The sequence below is a fragment of the Lobosporangium transversale genome, assembly GCF_002105155.1.
Source record: "Lobosporangium transversale strain NRRL 3116 chromosome Unknown BCR41scaffold_27, whole genome shotgun sequence".
Lineage (NCBI taxonomy): Eukaryota > Fungi > Mortierellomycota > Mortierellomycetes > Mortierellales > Mortierellaceae > Lobosporangium > Lobosporangium transversale.
In genome coordinates this window covers 386,999-410,617 of record NW_019029005.1, presented here as the reverse complement: position 1 = coordinate 410,617, position 23,619 = coordinate 386,999, and the positions used below count along the sequence as shown (strand labels likewise).

Below are 23,619 nucleotides of genomic sequence, written 5' to 3'. Positions count from 1 at the left end.
GCGCGTGTTCGGCTTTTGTTTTGCATGACTACCCTTCTTTTTATTTTTTGGGTTTTTTTGCGTCAAAGCCCTTCATTGCATGTCTGCTTGTCTGCTTCATTGTGCAGATCCATGAGTAACAGAGCAAGAGGCAAAAAAAAAAAAAAAAAAAAAAAAAGAGAGAAAATGGGGGCGAGAGTGGTCAAGCATGCCAACCGACTTTAAGTCTAGGAGCATTCTTGCCCTGTGTGGTCAGCGAGGAAGTAAAAAAAAAAAAAAAAAAAAAAAAAAAAAACAAAGCAAGTGGTCCCTGTGGCTCTTCCTCTCTCTTCTTCTCTCACCCCTCATCTTTCTTCTTTACATTACTCCTGCTTTCTTTCTCATCATTACATCTCGATTCCTTTTTTTTTGTGCATTCCAGTCGATGACTCTATAACATAAACTTTAACAGCAGACAGTAGATAATCGAAGTGCTATTGCTCGAGGCTGCATTTTCTTATTTTGACATTCCCACCATATATACATATTGCTCTTTAAGAATGAAAGAGAGCTGTGCTTCTTGCTACTCTGTTGCACCACCACAGAGGCACCATAGTCATGGCCACCCTTATCATTGTCGCGTCCACAGTGCCGTAGCAACCCACTCCTCATCTCCCTCTTTCTCCTACTTCTTCCTTCTCGCCATAACTGTTGTGCTTTCAGCTTTTCTGTCTTTCATCCCTCTTACTGAGGCCCAGAGCGAAGGCCCAATTGGTCGTCGACGCATGGCCTTTGCTCAGAGTGGTGATTCGCTTTATATCCAAGGTGGTTCTCGATTCAATCATACAGTTCTCAGTTCCAGTCACTTGATTTGTCCAAATCCTGGCCTACATCCGCACCCGCATGGTCCATGCTCCCGGATGGACCCTCGGTCACCCATCATGCAATGGTAAGGGTGGCACCTCAGCATTCTGCAGGCCTTGGTGGAGGGAAACAAGGTTATCTGTTGTTAATCGGAGGCGCCTTTCAAGGTGCCGCAACCCAGCCTTTCTTTAACGCCTATGATCTGGAATCAAGAGTATGGTCATCTGTCCCAGTGAGCGCAACATCAACAGCAATCCATATACAGCATTGGAGGGTCATACTGCAGTGTCAGATCCAGATACAGGACTAGTCTATATCGTTGGAGGTTACTGGACTGGTGGGATCTACAATGCATTGATGGTTTTTGACCCTTCAAACCGGTCGATTGTCTCGCTGCAGAGTGAAGCGGCCCAGACTGCATCCCTTACGGATGTGGCCGCTATCTGGTCAAGTGTTCGAAAAACCGTCTTGACCTTTGGAGGGTCGCGAGCACCGCCTTCAAACCCAGATGGACTTGGTTTGCAATCGTTGAGTGAATATGATCCTAAATCCCAATCTTGGAGGCAACCCATGGTAAACAAACACAAACAAACAAAAAAAAAAAAAAAAAAAAAAAATCTCTTCGCCCTATTTTTTTTCCCGCGAAATGGGGCAAAGATTATGCTAACAATGGTTCCCATGCATGCATCCCATGTTCCCTCGCCCCCCTTTGTGCTACAATAGAGAACTTCAGGCAGTATTCCACGTCGATTGGATCATTGTGTTGCAGCTTGTAAGTTTGAACGGCAAGAAACTTTTGCACCTTCTCTTTCACTTTTTTTTATTTATTTATTTAGCCTTATTTGTATGTTAAGGCCAATATCAACAACTAACACAAACAACAACAATGCCTAATTTTTTTTTTTTTTTTTTTTTTTTTTAATATTGACGTACATTTTCAGCTGACGATGGGTCAAAGATCGTGCTCTTTGGAGGCTCACTAGACAACACGACCTTCTTTTCAGATATTCACATCCTGGATGTTACTACTGGACAATGGAAAGCCGGCTCACCAGCCAGCACTCCTCGTACTCGAATGTCATGTGCTTTCCACAGGGTCAGTTTATTGCCTGGGGTGGCTCAAGCGGAGACAAAAGAGACATCACTATGCACAATAATATCCCCATCGTCTATAATGTCGCTCGTGATGAATGGGTTCAGAATTATACTTCAGACCCATCCGCGTCCCCTTCCGTAGATCCAACCCATGGGATGACAAAACCAATCTAGGGCCTATCATCGGAGGTGCTGTAGGTGGGGTGGTGGTCTTAATAGGATGTATTGCTGCCTTCATCATAATAAGGCGCAAGAAACGGGCTGCGAAGAAAGATCCAGTGTCTAATGGAGACAAAGTAGGAGGAAGCGGAGGTGCAGGTGGAGGAAAGCATTCATCTTCAAATGACGACTATGATGATGGTCTTGGCTATATTGCAGGGCCTCGCACAGGAAACCGTCAGCAGCAGCGTTACACTAACGTAAACATGGTGGATGATAGTGAGCCTGAGGCTCATCATTATCCAGATAATCGATATTCTATGGGGCCAATGGTACAAACGTCAAATCATCTCGCAGCTACAAACGGCCTTGGTGGAGTAGGACAAGACCCATACTATGCAGTTGAACCTGGAGTAGGAGCAATAGCTGGAGCAGGCGCTGGAGCAATGTATGGACATCCGTTGCCAGGAGAGCATCCTTTACCAGGAGGCGCTAATACAATGTCTGGCTATTGGGACCCTCTCGCTGGCTATATGGACCCGGCAGCTGCGAGGCCTTTGTCTGGTGCTGGTATGCCGCTCGAAGAGAACGCTTATAGTCCACAAACTTTTGTGGACCCGTATAAAATACCACCACCTGCAGGCTATGAAGCACCACCAGATATCGGTGCAAAGGTCATCCCGTGGCCGCCTGTACAATACCAAGGGCTCAGTACCAGGAACAGCAGCAGTATTCGCCACAACACCTCCAGTTTCAACAGCAGCAATATTCGCCGCAATATTCTCCAGCTCAACAACAAGAGAAATTAGCATACCACGATCAATATTCTCAAAGATCCAGCTATGCACCTCCGCTATCACCCCCTGCATCAACTTCGTCTGCAAATTCTCCATACCCTTACAAAACACCATACGATGACATGTCTCCTAAAAGCTCAAAAGACCAAAGACTCAGTATGCAGAACACAAACCGTCTTTCAGGACCACAAAGTATCCGTGACTCTTCTGGCAGCGCTTTTTCAGATTCCAAATCTGCTAGAGCTCCCCAGGTTTTGCACCCGGTAGGAGAGGACCTGGGATACGTAGCGCCTCCAAAATGATTGTATTTAATATCATTTTATTATCATCATCATTCATTTATTCAATCATTCCATTCATCCGTAAAAAAAAAAAAAAAAAAAGGCTTTTGGCTGCCTCTTTAAGCTTTTTTTCTGTTAGTCAACATATTTTCATTCTTGTAACCATATAATGGGCATAATAAACAAATTTGTTCATATTAACACGAGTATGACCCTGTCATGGCTCAACCTCCCTTGCCCTAAAGTTCTTCCACCCACTCATCGAGTTATTGGGGAGGCGGCTCCAAAAAGAAGGGATCATTTGCTAACTGCTCACAAGCAAATGGTTCCTGTGAGTTTTTATATAGGATTGTAGGGAATTTTGTCGAATGTGCACTCATTTGTTCGATGAGGACATCGTTATTATTATAAGTATTATATAATATGTTAGGGGATAGCAAGGTACTAAGATAGCAAGATAGTAAGATAGTAAGAATATATTATACTCCAGATCTATCGGGCTTGTCCGAGTCGCGCCAAAAACTCATGGTCCGCTTCATAATACCCTCGGAGCGTCTCCTGGATATGTCCCTAACCTTGGGGACAGGTAATGTTTCTGTCAGATCAAGGTTCGCGGCAGGTGAAGGCGTCTTTTGGGATTCCTCTAGTCCTAAGGGATCCGGTCCAGTTTCAATAGCGCCACCGCTACCATCTTTGCTATTACCATCTCCATCACCAGTACCGCTTACAGCTGCATTCGCACTTGAACTCCCCAACGCTTTCGGTACATCCTCATCTTCATCATCATCGGTATCATCTTCTTCAGTATGGTTATGGCGTCGACTGACCCACGCACCGCCTGTCTCATATCCAAACTGGGGCTTATCTGTTCCTGTAGGCCTTCCATCGCCATCATCATCATCGTTGTCGTCATCATGGTTCAATCCACCGAAAATCATATTCAAAAAGCCTCGCGCATTTTTAGGTTGTGTGATGTGAATTGAGCTTCCAGAAACTGTACCAGCTCCAGAACCTGAATGATTTTGGGCTGGAAAGAATGTGCTGCGACGACGCATTAATGGTGCTGCTGGAGGCAGCGGACGCCCGGGAAGTGGAATGTCAAAGAATTACTATTGGCTAGGTCCTGATCAGTACTTTGTTCAATTATGGAAGGGCCATGGGAACAAGAGCGCAAAGGGGTCCTAGCGCGAGGCCTTGTCACTACTCCAGATGATGATAGCGGCGTGAGGGCATCTTTCCGGCTGACATTGCTACTATCAGATGCTTGTCCCACTGGGATCGTCATGCGTCGACGAGGACGGAAGCTAGCAAGAGAAGATGCGTCTTGATCTAGAGATTGCTGTAAAGCCTTGTGAACCGATAGAGGCGACATAACTGGAGTGCTCAATTAGCGATATAGGTTGACTGCATGGAGAGGAAGTCTGCGGCGAGGAGGAAATGTATTGCGATTGAATGATATTTGTTGCATCCATAGTTCTGGTCCTCAACATATTCCTCTGGCATTGCATCTCCCTCGATTGAGGCAACGGATTTCTGCAGAGCAGAGTTCTGAGCGGCTTCGAGATTTGAAGGGCTTCCTAGACATCCTTCCCAATTAGAGGCAGATGTTAAAGGCGCCACGGCTGATGTTGGAGCCGACAAATCCCCTGTGTTGGGTCCGTATGTGTCATGACAAAGTACACGAAGATCAAACCGAGGACTTTGAGCAATACCAATGCCATCAACTTCATACACACGAAGCTTGAGTTTACCCTCTGTAGCTGAACTGTTGAGCGCAAAATCAATTTCCATCGTGTCATCCAGATCCCAATGCTCATACAACGGGTTTCTAGGTAACCACATCTTACGGTTCAAGGGCTTGAACAGCGCTGGATGAATATAGGTCTCAAACTCTGATGTCTGATCCTGATATATGATTTTGGACGGAGAATGGTCAAAGTGAGCTGCTGGATCGGTACAGGCCTGTAAGAAATGAGACGGCCCAACAGTCTTGGAGAAATAGTTATTGTCGGCCAAAAACCCATCGCCATACGTCGCTCTCTTGTTTCGTCTAGATGTTGCCACCTCAGCCGAGGGCCCTGAGCCGCCATTAGTAAGTTCAATGGCTGTTGCTGTTGCTTCGTATCCAGTAGCAAAAGTTCCACTATGGTTATCATAATCACAGAAATCGTCATCCATATTTAACTGAGGCCTTGCATCTGCATATATCATCATCACCCTTATCAATAATATCATCTCTGCCCTCTTTGCTTGTATCCCGTGATATCGCTATAGTTTCCTTTTCCTTTTTGCAGGCTCATCTACGATATCTTCCAGGTGGCTCTCATCCAAAATATCATCATTCGAATCGCGGTGCATCAGTTTTCATATCGATCCGATTGACCCGCAGCTGGACGTAATCGAGAAAATGTCTTTGGTTGGCTCAAACCCAGATTGCTACTACCAGAACCACCGCTACCAGAACTGCTCCCAACAGGATCGCTACTGCCTAAGTCTGCCAACCCCTCTGATGTCAAATTGCCCAATGACGCGACAGAAGTAGCTGCAGTCTGCGCGTTTTCGCCAATATGACGCTTTCTCAACCCCCCTCTTCCGGAAGTGGAAGCAGCGCTGCTAGCGCAGGACCTTGTTGAGGTGGACCCGACAGAAGTAGATAATATATTCGATCTTAGTTCTGTATCCGGACCCGTAGGATCTGGTTCAGGCCCAAAGTTCCGAAGTCCTGTATCCAACGGCAAGTATTTTGTCCTTGTCTGAATAAATCTGCACAAACAATCTTGAAGTAAATTGTGAATCCGAGCAAGACCACAATGAGGAATCCACCGACCACAGCCTCATTCAACCACAAAACACCGATCATGGTGACGTTGAAAATGATCAGACCATCCGATGTGTACTGGAAGACGTGTCTGAAATAACGCCCACTGTTTTCATATCGACGAATATAGCAATAGGCAAGCTGATACTTGAAGATGAGGAGTGCAAATCCAAAGAAGAACACGGCAGCCAAAAGGATCAGTGGACTAATAATCGAATATATGAGTGTGATTACAAAGGCGAGGATATTTTGTGGTAATAGTAGTAGTACTGAAAGCACCAAGGGGTGATGGCTCTCTGAAGGGATCGAGGTGTTCCTGTTAGTCTCTTTGCGGTAACAAAGATATGGATCACAAGCTGCGCCCACACTTGAAGTAGCTCTAGAAAATGAGTACAAGTATTGAAGATGATGTAGAATACGAAAAATTGTTGATCCGGAAGGCAAGAGATCGGCTAACAATTTAAAAATGTTGGTTGGTTCCTGAAGGATACTGATGATAGATTTGACAACCGCGCTCCCGATCATAAACACAAAAAGGACATTGAAGATCAAGAAATGGTAATAGCGCTGTAAGACTTTGCCCTCCAGTTCTGAATGGGATACGGGAAGTTCTTGCTTGGATATGGCTAAAAAAATTAATAAATCAATAAAACGAGGAAGGATGGAAGTCATGAAGGTAAAAAAATGGGTCGAGTTAATATCTATTGTAGCTATCTATCCATCTCATTGGACTCTGAGCTCTATTCCACATCATTGTTATCCTTATTACCTAGGATGATAACTGGTGCAAGAGCAAGGAAAATGGTGACAAAGATGATTGGGAGGACGTTCTGTATGAGGGACTGTATCAAGGGTGAGGCCTCAAGGATAGGCTCCAGGAATTTGAATCGTTGCGAAAGTTGAGTCAATGACATCAATAGCAGAAAAGATGATGTAGGGAAAATCCAGAATATGATTAAAGCCCTAAGCCATAAAAGCAACAGCGTGGTCAGTTGACAAAGCTTCTTCGCTTTTAAATGAATTCAGACATAGACATGAAAAAAAAAAAAAAAAAAAAAAAAAAAAAAGTCATCTGAAGTACTCACCATGAGCTCAAGTTGACAGCCACTGTGCGGGTAAAACGATTTCGGAAGCTAACAGTTAGGTTACTCCATAGTACATCCCTAGGTTCCATTGCCAGGCGCACACTCAGCCCCTGAGGCCTCGAATCGATTTTGTTTGCGCACACAGCTGTGCGGATAGATGATGCTTAAACGTGACAAAACCAAATGAAGTTGATTTGTATCTCAAAGAACCATCCCGAAGCTCCTCGATTTTTCTATCCAGACGGTTAAACTTCTTCAAAAAGTAGTCAATTGAGTCCACACGTTCCCCGCTCTTGAAGCGCTTCTCTGTCCGGGTCGGTTGGAAGGCATCCAAATCTTGACGACGCAAGGATGCTAGAATATGCCATATACTGTTTTTGCCAGGGTCATTATAGCGACCAGTAGTAATGACGGTACTAGTTTCTGGTTCCTGCAGTCCTGTCCGGAAAGGCGCAATGGATTCAGGTTCCTGATGAACTACAATGTCAATTGTATCCAAGTCATGACGCGCTACGACTGTCTCAGAGGTGGCTGTCGTCTCAAGTATTTGTTTAGCAGTAGTTGGTTGGTTTATGTCTGCAGCAACCATACTGGTGTCCTTATTGCCCCTAGTTGCCAGAGCACGCTCTATCGCAGAAATCGACTTTCGCACTTTATTGTAGTGTTTCCTGTCTTTGTATAGATCTTGCACAAGTTGCTGCAGGGTTGCGTAATCCACTGTGGTTGAAGATGAAGTAGCATGAGATTTGTCAGATACTATTACTGTTGCTGCTTCTTCGGGAAAATGTCCTGATTTGACATTTTCAAGTACAGAGCGAGCAAGATCAATATGCGCCTTTTCCAGTCTGTTGAGTGCACTGTCCCTCCGATCCAGTTTTTGAGAGAGGCGACCACAATCCTTGACAACTGTTGCAGATTCGACGGGTCCCATCTTAAGAGACTCAAAATATTGCTTAAGTGCTGCATCGGATCGAAGGTTGGAAGGCAACCGACTAATAAAGATGGACCGTTCTGCAATCTCACCATGTCGAATTCGTTGTAATGTGTATTCCCGCCGAAGGTCCATCCACTGCCAGTAATTTTTGAACAATAAAAACATCCAGCTGAGACTGATAACGTACGTCAAAAAGACATGCGCCCCAAAACAAGTTAGTGTCCCGGGGCACGTTTGTGATGCTCATCCGAGCGACTTCTGTTAGAGTTCCACCAGCAAAATAGTGAATTGGGAGTAAGATCCCGCCGGCAACGATGCCATTGAAGACACAAAAATGAAAACACATCCGCAAGAAGCGTAAATACATGACTGCGTCCAGACCAACATTGTTAATATAGAATCTTCCTTCAACTTGACTGTCGGTATAATCCAACCTAGAAGTTTGCGTGATACTGGCGGAGATGGATCACTAAACAAGTGTGATTGGCGATTAAATGTTATAGGAGTGATAAACAATACAGAAATAGAAGAAGAAAAAAAAAAAAATAGCGCAAAAAGGATAGCTTACACACTTAGACGACATCGAGGTGAGTAGAGATAGTCGAGCGTCTTTTTCCGACGATTGTATTCAAAGCAAGCAAGACAAACGACGCTAACGCCAACGCTGAGGCCGATCTGGGCCATCAAGCCATTGAAAGTAGAGTCGTAATAGCGAGTTGAAACATCGGTCATGGTTGTCAGGCAAAGTGTCTAAAATACCAGAAAGGTATAATGTCGGACGATTGCGTCTGACAGAATTGACAAGAGCAGGCTGAGCGTTAAAATAATAATAATGAACAGTGGAGGTATAGGGATTTTCGTTTGGGTTATAAGGGAAGAGGGAAGAAGAGAGGATAGTGTACAAGAATAGGAAAGAAAGCAGGAGAAAAGAGTGGGAAAACGAAAACAATAGCCAAATGTAAATCGAGAGAGAGAGAAGGAGGGTAGTTAAAGTGGTATGATGGGAGAATGAGCTCAAATATGTAAGCAACAACAGCCAAAAGACATCAAGGGTTTAGGGAGGAGAGGAGAGGAAGAAGGAACAAATAACTGAACAGTTTGGATGAAAAGAGGAGACACCCTGGTGTTATTTCGAGCTCGACTTCGAAAGTGCCACCATGAAACTCTCGGCAAAAAAAGATACTAGCACAAGGCAGGACCATGCAACTTTAAAACAGACACAGACATAAGATGGTGATATTTATAAAAAAGCTCCCTCAGTTGCCTTTCCTACTTATTTTAATTAAAGGGTTTGTCTTCAATCGTACCAGAAGGTGATGGAAGTTGGCTATGATGTGGGCAAGCATGTGTTGACATTGACCGGGCTTTGCGTCACTTTTTTCTGGAAAAAAAAAAAAAATCGTTATCTAGTGCGTTGACATATTCATGTCAATGGCATAAGCAGCATAAACAGCATAAACAGTACAAACATAATCTTCCAATCATGAACTGTTTATTATTTGTGCTTGCATCCTATAAAAAAAAAAAAAAGAAATCCTTTTTTTGAATGTGCAAATGAACCCAGACATTTCATGTTGCTCCATTGCTGTGCCATGTCTTTTTTTTTTTTTTTTTTTGATATTTTCACTAGGCTACAACGCGTTGCCTAGAATTGCCGTTCATCTTGTGCCTTGAATATGACTCCTTTCGGTGCTCACTGTAGAATATAAAAAACAATTATATATATAACATGTATACAAATCGTACGTTGTGCAACAAAGAGTTTGATTTATCCATTCTAAATACATCACCACATGCGAGTTGTGCCTGGATGGTTGTTGCAAACATGCTTTAAACTTCCAGATGCCCAATGAAATGAGGCATGTAGGCAAATTCCTGCTCCGAAGAGAAATGCAAGGGAGGAAGAAAGTATGCTCATTAGATTGCTCACCCTTTCTTCAGACGGCGTCCAATGTAAAGTTCAATCCCTTAGAAAGATAACGGATTCATGTGTGCCTGATTGTCTTTGATCAGTCATTTGCGAGTAGACATCAATTATGTGTTTTTCTATGCACATGCATGGTGTTTATTTCTTTGTTTGATTGTTTGCTACTACTTTTTTTATTTTTTTATTTTTTGCTTGTTCCTCTCCTTCACCATTCTTCTTGAATCTCACCTTCTCATTCATTCTCTCCACCTGCATTGCATGCCAGCATTAGTTTGGGCGATTTAACACAGTTCCTGTCAAACTAAAACATTGAAAATCCCACACAAGAAACAAGCAGGATAAACAATCATGCAAACCTCACGAAAAAACACTGCCATGCAACTCTTATTCTCACCTATTGCTGTCATTCTTTTCTTTAATGCCTTAACAGCTCTTTCGCACGCACAAGTGCCAGCCCCTGTCCAGGAGATGGCTTTCATGCGTGCGGGGCAGTATCTTTATGTTCAAGGAGGTAAACACGTGGCTGGCAATAACGATGATCCGACCATAGGCCAACTATTTGCTCTAGACCTGGCTGTATCCTGGGACGCTCACACGCCACATTGGAAGCCTCTTTCTTCTGGCCCTTCCCATAATCTGTACAATGGCGTAGGGAGCCCTGACAACCGGACTTTGACGACTTTCTTTATGGATGCCAGCAAAGAGCTCCTAGTTAATACATATGATATCCAGCAAGACAAGTGGGAACGCTCTGTCATGGCCACAGACAGAATAGAACCCATGCAAGCGATTCGCCCAGTCTTGGATCCTCAATCAGGCACTGTCTACATTGCTGGACCTAATAACTTCTATACCTACCACCTCGCAACCAAGCGTTCGTCTATACCCCTATCCCACCTGATGTTCTCACTTCACGGTTCTTCTCAGGTGCTGTATACAATGCTTATAGAAACTCCATCATGTATTTGGGTGGACTCACAGTAGAGGTAAAATGGGAACCACAAGCATACATCACGGAGTACTCTTTAGGCACGGCTACAAACGAGGGTAGATGGCTTACTTTTGTAAGTGAGTTGAGCAATCTGCAAACGGTCTGCTTATTCACTCAAGTTCAATATCTTATCTAATCTTGCCACGTTTATTTTCTTTGATTAGGACACGAAAGGTGATCTTCCCACGCCTAGAGCAGATCATTGCATGGCCTCTAGTAAGTATCTGCAGCTATAACGTGTCATGTCTTTACCTTTTATATAATCAAAACTCTGATGATACTTTTTTTTTTTTTTTTTTTTTTTTTTTTTTCAGGCGAAGATGGACGTATCGTCGTAATATTTGGAGGTAGAATACCAGCTAATATGACTGCAACCCCTCCTACCAACTTTACGAGTACACTGTACGTCTTGAACGTTACTTCATCCATATGGTCTCAGGAGAAGTCTGCACCGACACCAAGGCTCTATACGGCCTGCATCATCATTGGCAACCAATTTATCTCATGGGGCGGCTACGATGGCCTCAATACCGTATCTGCCACACCGATGATCTTTGACTTAACTAAGCGTCAGTGGACAAAGTCCTATTCTCCACCAGACTACTATGTAAATGCATCTCATCCTTCCCCGAGGCAGCCCAAGTCGTCCCCCGCAGAGCCCTTCCTGCCCGTATTGCCTTCACAATCAGGGTCTGTAAATATGGTTGTCATCCTTGGAGGCACATTTGGTGCATTGTTCGTAGTAGCTCTAGCGGGCATCGTCTATCTCTACATGAAGAGGAAATCCGATCGACAACTGCATGACTTAAAGACTCAGCAGGAACAATCAAAAGATGGAGCTCAAGCCTTTGCAAGCGGAAGTGAAAAACCAGACATGAGCACAAACCCGAATCAGCAGACCCCACCCCATGCCTACGGCCGAAATCCTCATGCGGTAGTTCAAAATAGTCATATCGTTGAGCGTCACCCTCAAGACGCTGTGGCTATGGGTCTTGTACACGACTATACACCTGTACATGTACATACTTTAAATAATCAGCACAGTCCTATTCCCGTCAGACATGACGCAACAACAATACCCCCTTATCCCCGCATTACTACAGTGTCGGAGCCACCACGCCCGGATACCATCATCAATCAGCCATATACGCTACTACCACCGATGGGGTTGCCGTCTCTGGACCTGCTCTTACAACAGCAGCAACAGTAAGCTACGTCCCAAATGTGTTTATTCCCACAGCCGCTATAGCAAGCCCAGTCATCTTTCAACCAAACTCTCAATACAGCCATTATAGCCCAAACAATCAATACAGTAGCCAATGGAATGACTTCCCTACTAATGAAATGCATGCAACTCAAAGATCACCTAGTTCATATTTCTTATCGTCTCAAGGATCTTCTAGTCCGAGTCCATCCAACGCTGCATCCGACGTAACCATCATATCTAACTCTTAGTAGGTGTACTTTTTGATAGAAAGCAATAAGTAGACTACAAAAATAAAATAAAATAAACAATATTATAATTTAAGCAACATATCAAAACGTACTTCCAAGACAGTTGCGAAGAACTTTGATAGCGTCGCGTCTTTTTTTGAGCTTAATAGATGCACATCTTTATTTCTAGTGATAATTCAAAGTAACTACAGCCTGTCTCTCAGTTAGGATCCTCAGGACGACATATCTATCTTTACAGCTTTTTTTTTTTTTTTTTTTATTTTTATTTTATTTTTTATTTTTTATCCAGTTAGTTTGACACGTCAGATCACAATATCCAAGATACGGGCGCGACCATGGAGCCAGGGCCCCTTAATCGTGCCCTTGCAAACCATCACATAAGGCCGTAAGTCTCTATTTTGGAGCTCGGATTTGGATAAGAGGGGTTTTTCAGCACGGTACTATTACTTGAAGCTGGTTAAGATTGGCTATCGATATCGAGTCTAATATAGAAACACGTAGCTCCATGATATGACATCAAAGCTTCATTCATAAGGAAAGTATTTGTAATGGCTGAAACTTCAAAAGAATGACGCTTCAAAAAAGAAGAAGCACAGTGATAGAAATCCTACCGGGAAATTGTTTTAAATTGTAACATTGAAAGTTTCGAAACAGGAGGTGCATTGCAAAAAGTTAAGATTTGGCGAAGCTTGTGAAACCATTAGAAAGGGAAAGGCCGGTGGCAAATTTTCGACTTTTATTTGGTGGAACCGTTAAGAAAGAGTAACTGATGGCTCAGTAAAGTAATCCCAAAAGTCTAAAATGAAGTCAGCAAAGAAAAAGACGTTATCTAGAAAAAAAACATTTTTCAAAATATATTTGTCGACGACTTAATGGCGAAGACTCTCTCAGTCCGTTAGTTGCTCAGGAAGTATAAATAAAGTAATGATTCCTCTTTATTTTTTCTTTTTTTACTCTATCTCATTTCCGATCCTCTTTGTAAACTACTACCAATGGCAAACTCTCACAAACCAGTCGCGTTTGCGCTCGCACTTGTATCGGTGCTTTGTATTGCACTCACCGTTCGCTCCCTCGCCGATATATCTTCTCCTCCTCCTTCTCCTTCTTTTGAAAGTACAGACCCATGCACGATCCTCAGTCATTTAGAAACGACAGAGATTACTAGGCGAGATGTCGCAGCTTGCTACAAATCCATCGAATTCAATCCGGATTTCGCCAACATCACACTTGATTCGCTCCAGACCCTTTTCAACGACTTCTTTATCTTCCGAGATTCTGCTCTGACGCCTAATTTGACACAGCCTTTTTCGAGTGAACCTGTTGATGCCTTGGCTCGTATTGAACAGATCCGCCAAACAAAATATTTCGCGGATTTTGATTTTCAAGAGGACCTGATCATGCTAGCAGAATCACTCAACGACGCTCATGTTTCCTACTGGCGTAAGTCATCAAATATATTGGTATAATTCTTTTCTATGATAGCGGTATCTACTACTGTTTCTAACCATCGTACCATGGACACTCGTCATATTTAGCAACGTGCTATACCTCGTTCATATTTATGCAGCCGTTTACACTCTATGCCCCAGTTGTGAACAGCAAGCAGGTAAGACTCTTTTTTTTATTTTTTTATTTTTTTATTTTTTTATTTTTTTATTTTTTTATTTTTTTATTTTTTTATTTTTTTATTTTTTTATTTTTTTATTTTTTTAAATCTCCACAAATACCGCTTTTCCATTATACCTTTACTTATTTCCTTTTTACATATTCAACAATCCCCTCTCTGTTGTCATCTGCTTCTAGTCCATCCGAGTATTTGATATGAGTGGCAGTGATATTCATGACTGTGAAGTGCTGACTATCAATGAACAAGACGCGCAGTCGCATATTCAAGCTTGGGCAGACAAGTATACGGGAGAATCCAAGGACCCTGGCGCTCGGTTTAATTTAGCACTTGGGGAAGTTTACCGTGATCCCGAGACACAGAATTGGGATATGTATATGATGGGTCTATTTTCCGCAAGAAATCGTCTACCAGAAACCGATGATCTGATCTACCACTTACGATGTGACAGCAATGACAACAATGTAAACGGTCCCAAAGACATGAAGTTCCGTGTCCCATGGCTGGTCGTTGATGGACCAACCCCTGGAACGTTCAAGGATACAACTTCGTTCTTGGAAAACGTTTGCTATGCCACATCTCAATCCCAACTCACTTCTGAGGATGCTCCACTTGCCTTAAGGACAGTCAACAAAGTGTATCGCAAAGCCGGTCTAAAATCAATGGAGTCAAGCACACGAGTAAGCGCAAGTATGCAGACTATTTCCAAGGACTCTACTCGGGGAAGGACAAGCTGGTTTTCAAGAAGGGATCGATAGAAATTGAAAGAGGGGAAGGAGAAGAAGGCTTTCCAGTAGTAGTACATCAAAAGTCTTCCATCAACCTCCAAAACGCTACTTTTATTGCAGGGAGGGATGCCGTAGCTGTGTACCAACTAATGTCAAGGCCAAATGTGGGCATCCTAGCTATATCTTCCCTAGAATGGGAAGATGATGAGGTAGAGGTCTCAGCGATCCAATCATATTTGGAGATGCTGGCACAGAGAAGCGTGACCCATATCATTATTGATACTACAGGCAATACTGGAGGCTATATCTCTTCTATGACAAATCTGGTTAACGTTTTTTTCCCCTCTGAGGACAAACAAACAAACTCTCACCCGGCTCGCTTCCGACTTATAGCTGAAGTCTCGAAACTAGCGGCTGCTGATCTAGTAAATGCTGATATAGATACTTACTATGAACCGGAAATATTGGCAAATAGGACAACCCAGCAAAAGTTCACAACGACGATTTGTTCCGACAGCCTGTGTCCTTGAAAATCAATGATCGGGTTGCTGAATACACAGATCTGTTTTTTATGGCCGAAGACTACGTTTTACCTCTCAACAATACCAATAACCAGACATTGGCAGGAAGAACACAACATCCATGGTTGCATAATGCTGCCAATATCACGATCCTGACAAGTGGCCTATGTGGCTCTGCATGTGGCATGTTTAGTGACCTCCTTGTACGTCAACATGGGGTTAAGGCTGTAGCGGTTGGTGGCTACCATCATCCAAGGAACAACAACACCACCGGGGATAATGGCAGTGGCAGGAACAACACTAGTGACTATGTGTCTGAGGCTCTGTCCATGTTTTCGTATGCTGGTGGATCGATTATAACATTGGACGAGCTAATTGAGAGCTTTGAGGATTTGTCAGTACTTCCACCTCCAAAATTGATGCGTTTGCCGTACAAGGGCTTTTGCTCCATTCCTTTTATTGAGATCTATGCTGGCAATGACACGATTCCATTAGATTATAGCCCAGCAAGACATATTGCGGCTCATCGGCTTGCCTATACCCCAGAGAATGCATGGAACCGAGACAGCTTATGGACTGCTGTTGCAGACACTGTCTGGGCCATATAAAGATTTTATAGATACATTCATTTCATACCCTGACCTAAATAATAAAAAAAGGCTTTTATAAATATACTGTTTTTACTACGTACAGATCACAAGCATTAAACCTCACTGTCTATTATATATATATACATCTATATACATATATAATGCTGTTATGAATTATAATTATGATGGCGAGAATCAAGTCTTCCTTGTACGTGAGCTAATGAAAAAGAGGTCCACCTTATCTGACGCCAGAAATGAAAAAAAAAAATGGAATGATAGTCGCGTCAGCCAATCAAAATGCACTGTGGAAATCAGATCACATTTTCGAAAAAGGAACACAGTTCCCTTTCTTACACGCCAAATTCTTGGGTAGGATTTACCAGTAATTCAATCAAAATGTGTTCTGATTTGCCTCCACATCCTGTATCACAACCAGTCGACCAGCCTTTCCTGTTTGTCCTGCCAGTTGGTTGTACATGTGCAATCCTCTAATTCTCCAGTCGTTATGCGTGTGAAACTTTTCCTCCTCGTTCTTTCAATGATCAATTACAAGGCATCAATCAATGCTTGAAATGATAAAAAAAAGTAATCGGATCCAATCCAACTAAGCATTCAGGAAGGAAGAGAAGGACAATGGTCAAGTTGTTTAGTAAGAACAGATAATGAGATAGAGGGTCAATGGATAGGTCTGTTCTCTGTGTCATTGTGTGTTCAGTTCACAAACAAACAAACAAACAAACAAACAAAAGGAAAAAAAAGCAGTGCTTATTGACTGTTGAGAAAATGCTATTTTAGATAAAGTTGTTTTCTAACCGTGATTAAGGAGTTTTTGATGTTCTCCCCACACAAAAGATCCCACTTTTTTTTTCTTTTTTTTTCTTTTTTCCTTTTTCCTTCTACAACTCTTTCCTCTTTATCCTTCTCTTCTTACTTATTTCCACTTCATCGCCATGGCTGTGCAGAGGAAACCATCACCTCAAGAGACAAAGGTTGAAAACAAAATCGATGCTCAGGTCGGCAAGACATGGGGACGCGATCGAGGTAAAAATAAAAAATGAACAACACAATAAAGACCCACGAACCCTCTTCAAATAGGAAATGAGTGGAAGAAAAAAAAAAAAAAAAGAAAAAAAAAAAGACTAAGAGGCTTCCCTTTGAACTGGGGTTGGAACGTCCTTTCTTTCTGACTTGTTACCTTCCTCAATTGTTTGCAAATGAGGAATACAAATGGAATCTCCTGAATGAGAAGAAATCAAGAAAGTGAAAACATTGAAATGTGTGCGTTTTCTCATTCATTTCTTTTATTGATTTCGCTAGATGTCTCGTTTGGCACGATCTTGATATCGCTCGGAATTCTGGTTATGTCGCCTTTGTGGGTGATGTACAATACATTTCCTGCAATGCCTATGAATGTGCCATGTCTGCACCTGCATTGGAGGTCTACAACGCGCCTGACCACATGGAGGCTCTCAAAACCCTCCTAATCCGTGAAGTCCCTCGGTTCTCGCCCCATGCTACTCGTATCGCCTTCGGCTGGCTGCTCTTCCAGGCTGCTCTCTATGCCTTCTTGCCCGCCAAGATTGGCTATGGTCAGCGCACCCCTGCTGGTCACCTTTCCCCTACAAGGTAACAAAGAAAAGGAAGAAAAAGGAAAAATGGTGTATTGCTGTATACGACGCACTCCTTTATCAAGCAATGGCGAGGGTTTTTTTTTTTTTTTTTTTTTTTTGCTTTACTGAAACAGAAAAAAACGCGTCTGAATGTGTTTTTTTTTTTTTTTTTTTTTTTTTTTGGTTTCTTATAGGTTAATGGCTTGCTTGCTTGGATCATTTCACACATCATTTTTGCTGCTGGCGGACTGTACTTTGGCTGGTGGAGACTCTCAGTCATTCAGGAGAACTGGGGTGGTCTCTTGCTTGCTGCCAACATGTACGGATACTTCTTGACCTTCTTCTGCTACTTCAAGGCCCGCGTTTTCCCCTCTCATCCTGCTGATCGCAAGTTCTCAGGCTCGTTCATCTATGATCTTTTGATGGGTATCGAATTTAACCCCCGTATTGGCAAGTACTTTGACTTTAAGCTCTTCCACAATGGTCGTCCCGGTATTGTGGCCTGGACTATGATCGACCTTTCCTTTGCCGCAGCTCAGTACCAGAAGATTGGTTATGTCACCAACTCGATGATTCTTCTCATCTTACTCCATGGTACCTATGTCCTCGATTATTTCTACAATGAGGACTGGTACCTCCGTACTATTGACATTGCTCATGATCACTTTGGATTCTACCTCGCCTGGGGTGATGCCGTCTGGTTGCCCTGGTTGGTAAGTACTACCACTAGTTAGTCATAAACAGTGATTCATTAAGCAAGGAGCATGATTATTCACCCTTGGTGCTCATATACATATCCATACCTATATTTCATGCTTATGCTCATTCTCTTTTTTTACTTATTTCATATAATAGTACACTCTCCAGTCACACTATCTCTTCCGCAACCCTGTCGACTTGACGCCTGTGCAATTCGCCATCATCTTTGCCATCGGCTTTACTGGATACTTCATCTTCCGCTCTGTCAACCATCAGAAGGACATTGTCCGCTCCACTAACGGCGAATGCATGATCTGGGGAAAGCCAGCCAAGGTGATCCGTACCTCATTCGTGAACCTCAGATGGAAAGTCCACAGTCTCTCTTGCTCTGCTCAGGTTACTGGGGTCTCTCTCGCCACTTCAACTTGTCGGAGACTTGATGATGGCATTGGCCATGTGCATGACCTGCGTACCAAGCACCTCTTGCCTTATTTTACATCATTTACATGAATATCTGCTCCTTCATCGTATCCAGCGCGATCACACTCGTTGCAAGGGCAAGTATGGCAAGTACTGGAGAGTACGAGAAGCTTTACCATATAAGCTGTTCCCTTACATCTACTAAGACATCCGTCCTTTTAGTAAATGTATAAAAATAAATAAATACGTCAATTATACAGAATGTGTTTCTTATTTTATGGCCGATATATTGGGGTCAAGCTTGTCGCTCTTTTTGGTTAGTCCTTTTCAATTATAAGATTTTGTTAAGTAAACCATTTATATTTGAAAAGGGCTAATCAAAAGAGATCTACTGCCGGATCATTCAACATTTCCAAAGGCCAACGTGAAGGCCTTGAGAAATAAATAGCACCAAGACATTTGTAAGGATGGGGCAAACAACAACAGAGAAAAAAAAAAAAGGTCTGTTTGAGGAGAAACTTCGGAGAAGGACGACAGACGCGTAACGTTGGGGCATTATGAAAATGATCGGTGCGGTAAATAAATAAGCGAAACAAAATGCAGAATAGGTAAGCACATCCTTTTTCTTATTTTTTCCCTCTCACCCCTCTCCCCTTTCTCTCCTTTTCTTCACATTCATTCATTCATTCGTCTTTCATTGCATTCAGTTTAAACGAGAACAACAATATACGGCCATAAGCAATTTTTTTTTTTTTTTTTTTTTTTTTAAATATACGAATAATTCCATCTATCACCTCACCCTCAAGTAACAAAGGAGGCAAAAAAAAAAAAAAAAAAAAAAAAAAAAGATCCAACTGAAACTTTTGCTCATGACTATCTCAAAGAACTCGGCTCTTATCTTTGGCGGCACTGGTGCGGTGGGGAAATGTCTTGTCCGTGATGCTCTTGCCTCCAAGGCTTTCACTCATGTCCTCACCCTTGGCCGCCGCCCCGTCAAAACAGACGACGGTAGTTTTACAAATACAGAAGTGATTGAGCAAAAAGTCGTTGATTTTGAGAACATCACCGAGACATTCCCACAATCGGACTTGCCTCAGGTAGTGTTTTGTACTTTGGGAACTACACGAGCAGCCGCAGGAGGAGCCGAGGGTTTCAAGAAGATTGATCAACAATACGTACTGGACTCGGCCCGTTATGTCCATGAGAAAGCACCAAAAGATCCAGGACCGGACGATCAAAGGTTCATTACCTCTATTGTTCTTCTGCAAATGCGAGTGAGAAATCATTCTTCTTGTATCCCAAGACTAAAGGTGAAACCGAGAATGCATTGGCCGCGATTGGCTTTGAGCGAGTGAGTATTTTCCAACCTGGGTTCCTCAAGCCTGTTGAACCTCGTGAATCTGGTAACCGGTTCGCAGAAATGGCAGTTGATCTGCTTATGCCGGTAGTGGATTTGTGGCGAGAAGAAAGCAAGTGTCGGTGTAGATAAGGTGGCGAAGAGCATGCGCTAGTCGGACCTCAGATACGGTGGAAGTGGTGGGCGTGACACCAAGCAGGGTTGAAGTTCATCCAAAATCCAAGACACAGGTGGCTTTTTACAGCAATGCTGATATTCACGACATAGTCAACAACGCGTCAAAGTTGTAAATTGCAGATGAAAAGAAACCTACGGATTGATCTTAATCTCTGAAGTAGCATTTATCCGACTTGTGCTAGCACTCCTATTTTGTGTATGCCACCACTTCTTCATTAACTAAGAAAATAAAAGTATGAAATATAGTTAGTCTTAATAATTCATGGACTGATTGGTTGGAATCGAAATGATAGGACAAGTATGCAGTGTAATAAAGATTGATATTCTTTCTACCATTTGAGGCAGGAACTATGGAGCAATCGAGTTTAAAACAGGAAGGAAAACAAAGAGATGGAGGTATCTTTGGACATACCCCATGTGACATCTGCCCAAAATAACTCAACATTAGAATTCATGATAGAGGATATGCCACCAAAGACGCGAGACTCCACAGGTCAGGATGTGATGATCCGAAGAGGTGAGCTCGGCTCTAACGCTTCGAAAGAGAATTGGGCGAAGGAAGCTCTGTAGAAACGCCCAATTGATGACTAGATCTGTAGATAATAGAGATAGGACCATTGAGATTGAAGGCGCGGTTATAATGTTTCTCGTCGAGCATTATTCATTTTCACAAATTAGCAGATCGTTTGATAATTCTCACACATGGTTAAGGTGGCTTACATGAGATGGCAGTGAAACGTTGAAGTGAGCAAAACTATTGGTCAATTATATTCTGCTCGAGGTTTTGGGTATGGGGTTTATCATACCTTTGTTTTATTGTCTTCAATAAATTAGGCACAGAGAAATGGTGTCATGAAGCATCTCCATTGGAACCTCTATATTGTCCCTTTGATTTCCATTCGGTGCTCGAGCGAGACTGTGAGAGTATTTTCTTCCACCCTTTTAGGTCAATTTTCTCACAATTAATGCTACATGGGAAACTTGAAGGCGTCCCTGAATGCTTTGCATTTGAATCTGTATCCTACATCCAATAAGGATTGAATCGACCGTCTCTACTCCCAAAAAAACTGATAGTAATATATACATCTGTATTTATTCTTATTATTCTTCTTCTTCTTCTTCTGTTTCTTTTTTCCTTCTCGCCAACTCAGCTTCGTTCTTCGTTTATAGACAAACTCCATCTACCTACTCATCTATTTATTGCAGTGTTGTATCCATATCATGACCTATCCTGACGCAACTGAACACCCTGCAGTCACTCGTTTCCGCGAGTATTTGCGAATCAAAACTATGCAACCCACCCCCGACTATGCTGGTAGTACTGCATTCCTGATTCGTCAGGCAGAGGAGATTGGTATTCCATACCATGTAGTGAGTTGGGTAATGACCATGACAAACATTTGTTGGAACCCTCATTCTCATTCTCTTGCAATAAACTCATTTCTTTTTTTTTTTTTTTTTTTTTTCTCTTTTCTGATTCCATAAAAAAAAGTGTGTGAAGGGTAAACCAACGGTGTTCATGACTTTGGAAGGTCAAGACCCTAGTCTGCCTTCACTCCTACTCAACAGCCACACAGATGTGGTGCCTGTCTTTCTCGATAAGTGGACCCAGGATCCATTCGCAGCTAACAAAGTAGATGGCTTTATCTATGCCCGTGGATCCCAAGATATGAAATGTGTTGGCAGCAGGTAAAAAGCGAAAAAAAAAAAAAAAAAAAAAAATTCACTTGAGTTGAATGGAATGTCTAACATTTTCCTTGTTTCATTTTTTTTATGTATTGTGATAGTTATCTCGAGGTCATTCGCCGCTATCGTGCTGCAGGAAAGAAGCCGCTCCGAACTATTCACCTTACATGTGGTCCCAGGCAAGAGCAATTTCGTAGACTTTATTTTAATTATTTTTTGTACAATAATTGTTTTATTTTGTGGCGTGAGAGTTCACATCAATGTTGTGGTAGCGCAAGCATTCAGTTTTACCCGTCTTCTCACAATTGCCCTTGATTGAAGGAGAGAGGGTTGCATTTACACTAAGAAAAATCACGCAAAAAAAAGACATGCCGCCTACTGCGTAACCTTACCTTATTTGGTCTGATAGTTACACAATTGCAGTAACTAATCAAATAATCATTAATCTGTGATCAATAGAGGAGGAAGTCGGAGGCGTCGAGGGCATGAAGTTACTTGTACATCAATCCAGATTTTAAACGTCTCAATGTTGGATTCGCCTGGATGAGGGTATTGCGCCCAAGAATGCACTGAAGGCTTTTATGGTGAGCGTATGCCATGGTGATCAAAATCACAGCTACAGGCCCTACAGGTCATGGGTCGCAATTCATCCAGGATACTGCCCCCTCCAAGCTGCTCAAGGTGATTGAGAAGTTTATGGAGCTGAGAAATGAGCAAGAGAAGTTGCTTGAAGTTGGATTGCATCACAATGGCAAGCGCTACACACTTGGAGATGTCACTACCATTAATCTGACTTTCTTGCAGGTAATAATATTTAAATATTCAGTGGATCAACCAGGGTTACATACCTTATCAATGATAGACTTAAGCATTATGCTCATCATTTTTGATTAACAAATCACATCAATTCTAGAGCGGCGTTCAATTCAATGTTATTCCCATGAAAGCTACTTGCGGATTTGATATCCGTGTAAGCCCCTTCTTCGATATGAAGGAATTCCAGGCTAAACTTGAGAGCATGGTTGCATCTCAGCCAGGGTAAGGAATAAAATATAAATAAAATAAAATAAGGGAGCCTTTTCTTTTCCTTGTTAAGTTATGAATGCTTGCGGATGAAAATAACAACGACTTTTTTTTTTTTTTTTTTTTTTTTTTTTAGCGTCACCATGGAGTTTGTCAATGGCCATTTTGACAACACACTTACTTCTATTGATGAATCTAACATCTGGTGGAAGGTTTTCAGTGAAGCCTGCAAGAGTATGAACGTAGAGTATGAGACTGAGATTTTCCCAGGTAAGAAAAAAAAAAAAAAAAAAAAAAAAACTACTTTGCCATGGCAACTGCTTTTTGTTACAGCAAAAAGACTATTTAGCTCTTTAATATTAAACTCTATCCTTTTCCTACATTAACATAAAAAAATTAGCTGAACGGATTCACGTTATCTCCGTGAAGTTGGTATTCCAGCCTTGGGTGTTTCGTATCTCAAGAACACGCCTTTGTTGTTGCACGATCATGATGAGCGTATGCATGAAGATATCTTTTTGGAGGGCATTGACTTTTACGAGACTTTAATCTCGCGTCTTGCTAATATTACTGCTGCTGAAGTCGAGGCCACTCTTATCAAGTAGACAAAAAAAAAAAAAATGCTTTTGTGAATCCGTTGGACACACATTCACATAAATATATTCATCGGATTATCCATATTATTTTATAAAAGTGATCCATGACAATAACGTAGATATTTAACTCAGGGAGAGTGAACCATTCGAAGAAAAGTTAAAAACAATTTTCACGTCATAAATAAAGAGAATATTTCTTCACTTTAGTCAAAAAAATAAAAAAA

At 42.2% G+C, this 23,619-nt stretch overlaps 7 protein-coding genes across 7 annotated transcripts; 6 read left to right on the top strand and 1 right to left on the bottom strand.

Annotated features, from left to right (window-relative positions):
* The first annotated feature begins 305 nt into the window (after nucleotides 1–305).
* BCR41DRAFT_356885 (hypothetical protein) lies at nucleotides 306–3,256 on the top strand. The gene is made up of 8 exons (XM_022024748.1): nucleotides 306–786; nucleotides 936–1,054; nucleotides 1,096–1,395; nucleotides 1,546–1,594; nucleotides 1,764–1,899; nucleotides 1,947–2,005; nucleotides 2,092–2,768; nucleotides 2,789–3,256. Exons 1-8 carry the CDS (start codon nucleotides 519–521, stop codon nucleotides 3,173–3,175), a joined length of 1,995 nt encoding a protein of 664 aa, XP_021879853.1. The 5' UTR covers nucleotides 306–518; the 3' UTR covers nucleotides 3,176–3,256.
* Nucleotides 3,257–3,508: 252 nt separating this feature from the next.
* BCR41DRAFT_356884 (hypothetical protein) lies at nucleotides 3,509–9,093 on the bottom strand. Its single transcript, XM_022024747.1, has 16 exons — nucleotides 8,560–9,093; nucleotides 8,357–8,460; nucleotides 7,201–8,233; nucleotides 7,058–7,174; nucleotides 6,742–6,935; nucleotides 5,928–6,598; nucleotides 5,538–5,907; nucleotides 5,175–5,297; nucleotides 4,906–4,982; nucleotides 4,835–4,878; nucleotides 4,512–4,558; nucleotides 4,265–4,277; nucleotides 3,990–4,195; nucleotides 3,843–3,953; nucleotides 3,730–3,803; nucleotides 3,509–3,687 (listed from the first exon to the last, which is right to left on the bottom strand). Exons 1-16 carry the CDS (start codon nucleotides 8,721–8,723, stop codon nucleotides 3,634–3,636), a joined length of 3,402 nt encoding a protein of 1,133 aa, XP_021879852.1. The 5' UTR covers nucleotides 8,724–9,093; the 3' UTR covers nucleotides 3,509–3,633.
* A 1,771-nt stretch (nucleotides 9,094–10,864) lies between these two features.
* On the top strand, nucleotides 10,865–12,442 carry BCR41DRAFT_109186 (hypothetical protein). The gene is made up of 3 exons (XM_022019368.1): nucleotides 10,865–10,986; nucleotides 11,074–11,125; nucleotides 11,224–12,442. The coding sequence occupies exons 2-3, from the start codon at nucleotides 11,116–11,118 to the stop codon at nucleotides 12,117–12,119; spliced, it is 906 nt and encodes a 301-aa protein (XP_021879851.1). The 5' UTR covers nucleotides 10,865–10,986; nucleotides 11,074–11,115; the 3' UTR covers nucleotides 12,120–12,442.
* A 914-nt stretch (nucleotides 12,443–13,356) lies between these two features.
* On the top strand, nucleotides 13,357–15,845 carry BCR41DRAFT_423460 (hypothetical protein; the record flags this gene model as incomplete). Its single annotated transcript, XM_022030305.1, has 5 exons — nucleotides 13,357–13,804; nucleotides 13,900–13,970; nucleotides 14,168–14,678; nucleotides 14,837–15,141; nucleotides 15,192–15,845. The coding sequence occupies 5 exons, from the start codon at nucleotides 13,357–13,359 to the stop codon at nucleotides 15,843–15,845; spliced, it is 1,989 nt and encodes a 662-aa protein (XP_021879850.1).
* An 841-nt stretch (nucleotides 15,846–16,686) lies between these two features.
* On the top strand, nucleotides 16,687–18,817 carry BCR41DRAFT_356882 (7-dehydrosterol-delta 7-reductase). Its single transcript, XM_022024746.1, has 7 exons — nucleotides 16,687–16,868; nucleotides 17,145–17,203; nucleotides 17,266–17,453; nucleotides 17,572–17,581; nucleotides 17,632–18,150; nucleotides 18,293–18,512; nucleotides 18,571–18,817. The coding sequence occupies exons 1-7, from the start codon at nucleotides 16,778–16,780 to the stop codon at nucleotides 18,759–18,761; spliced, it is 1,278 nt and encodes a 425-aa protein (XP_021879849.1). The 5' UTR covers nucleotides 16,687–16,777; the 3' UTR covers nucleotides 18,762–18,817.
* A 574-nt stretch (nucleotides 18,818–19,391) lies between these two features.
* Nucleotides 19,392–20,412, top strand: BCR41DRAFT_356881 (hypothetical protein). Its single transcript, XM_022024745.1, has 3 exons — nucleotides 19,392–19,752; nucleotides 19,797–19,982; nucleotides 20,005–20,412. Exons 1-3 carry the CDS (start codon nucleotides 19,426–19,428, stop codon nucleotides 20,065–20,067), a joined length of 576 nt encoding a protein of 191 aa, XP_021879848.1. The 5' UTR covers nucleotides 19,392–19,425; the 3' UTR covers nucleotides 20,068–20,412.
* A 571-nt stretch (nucleotides 20,413–20,983) lies between these two features.
* On the top strand, nucleotides 20,984–23,508 carry BCR41DRAFT_356879 (hypothetical protein). Its single transcript, XM_022024744.1, has 8 exons — nucleotides 20,984–21,461; nucleotides 21,583–21,779; nucleotides 21,878–21,948; nucleotides 22,352–22,366; nucleotides 22,393–22,580; nucleotides 22,690–22,814; nucleotides 22,936–23,069; nucleotides 23,229–23,508. Exons 1-8 carry the CDS (start codon nucleotides 21,312–21,314, stop codon nucleotides 23,402–23,404), a joined length of 1,056 nt encoding a protein of 351 aa, XP_021879847.1. The 5' UTR covers nucleotides 20,984–21,311; the 3' UTR covers nucleotides 23,405–23,508.
* Nucleotides 23,509–23,619: the final 111 nt, after the last annotated feature.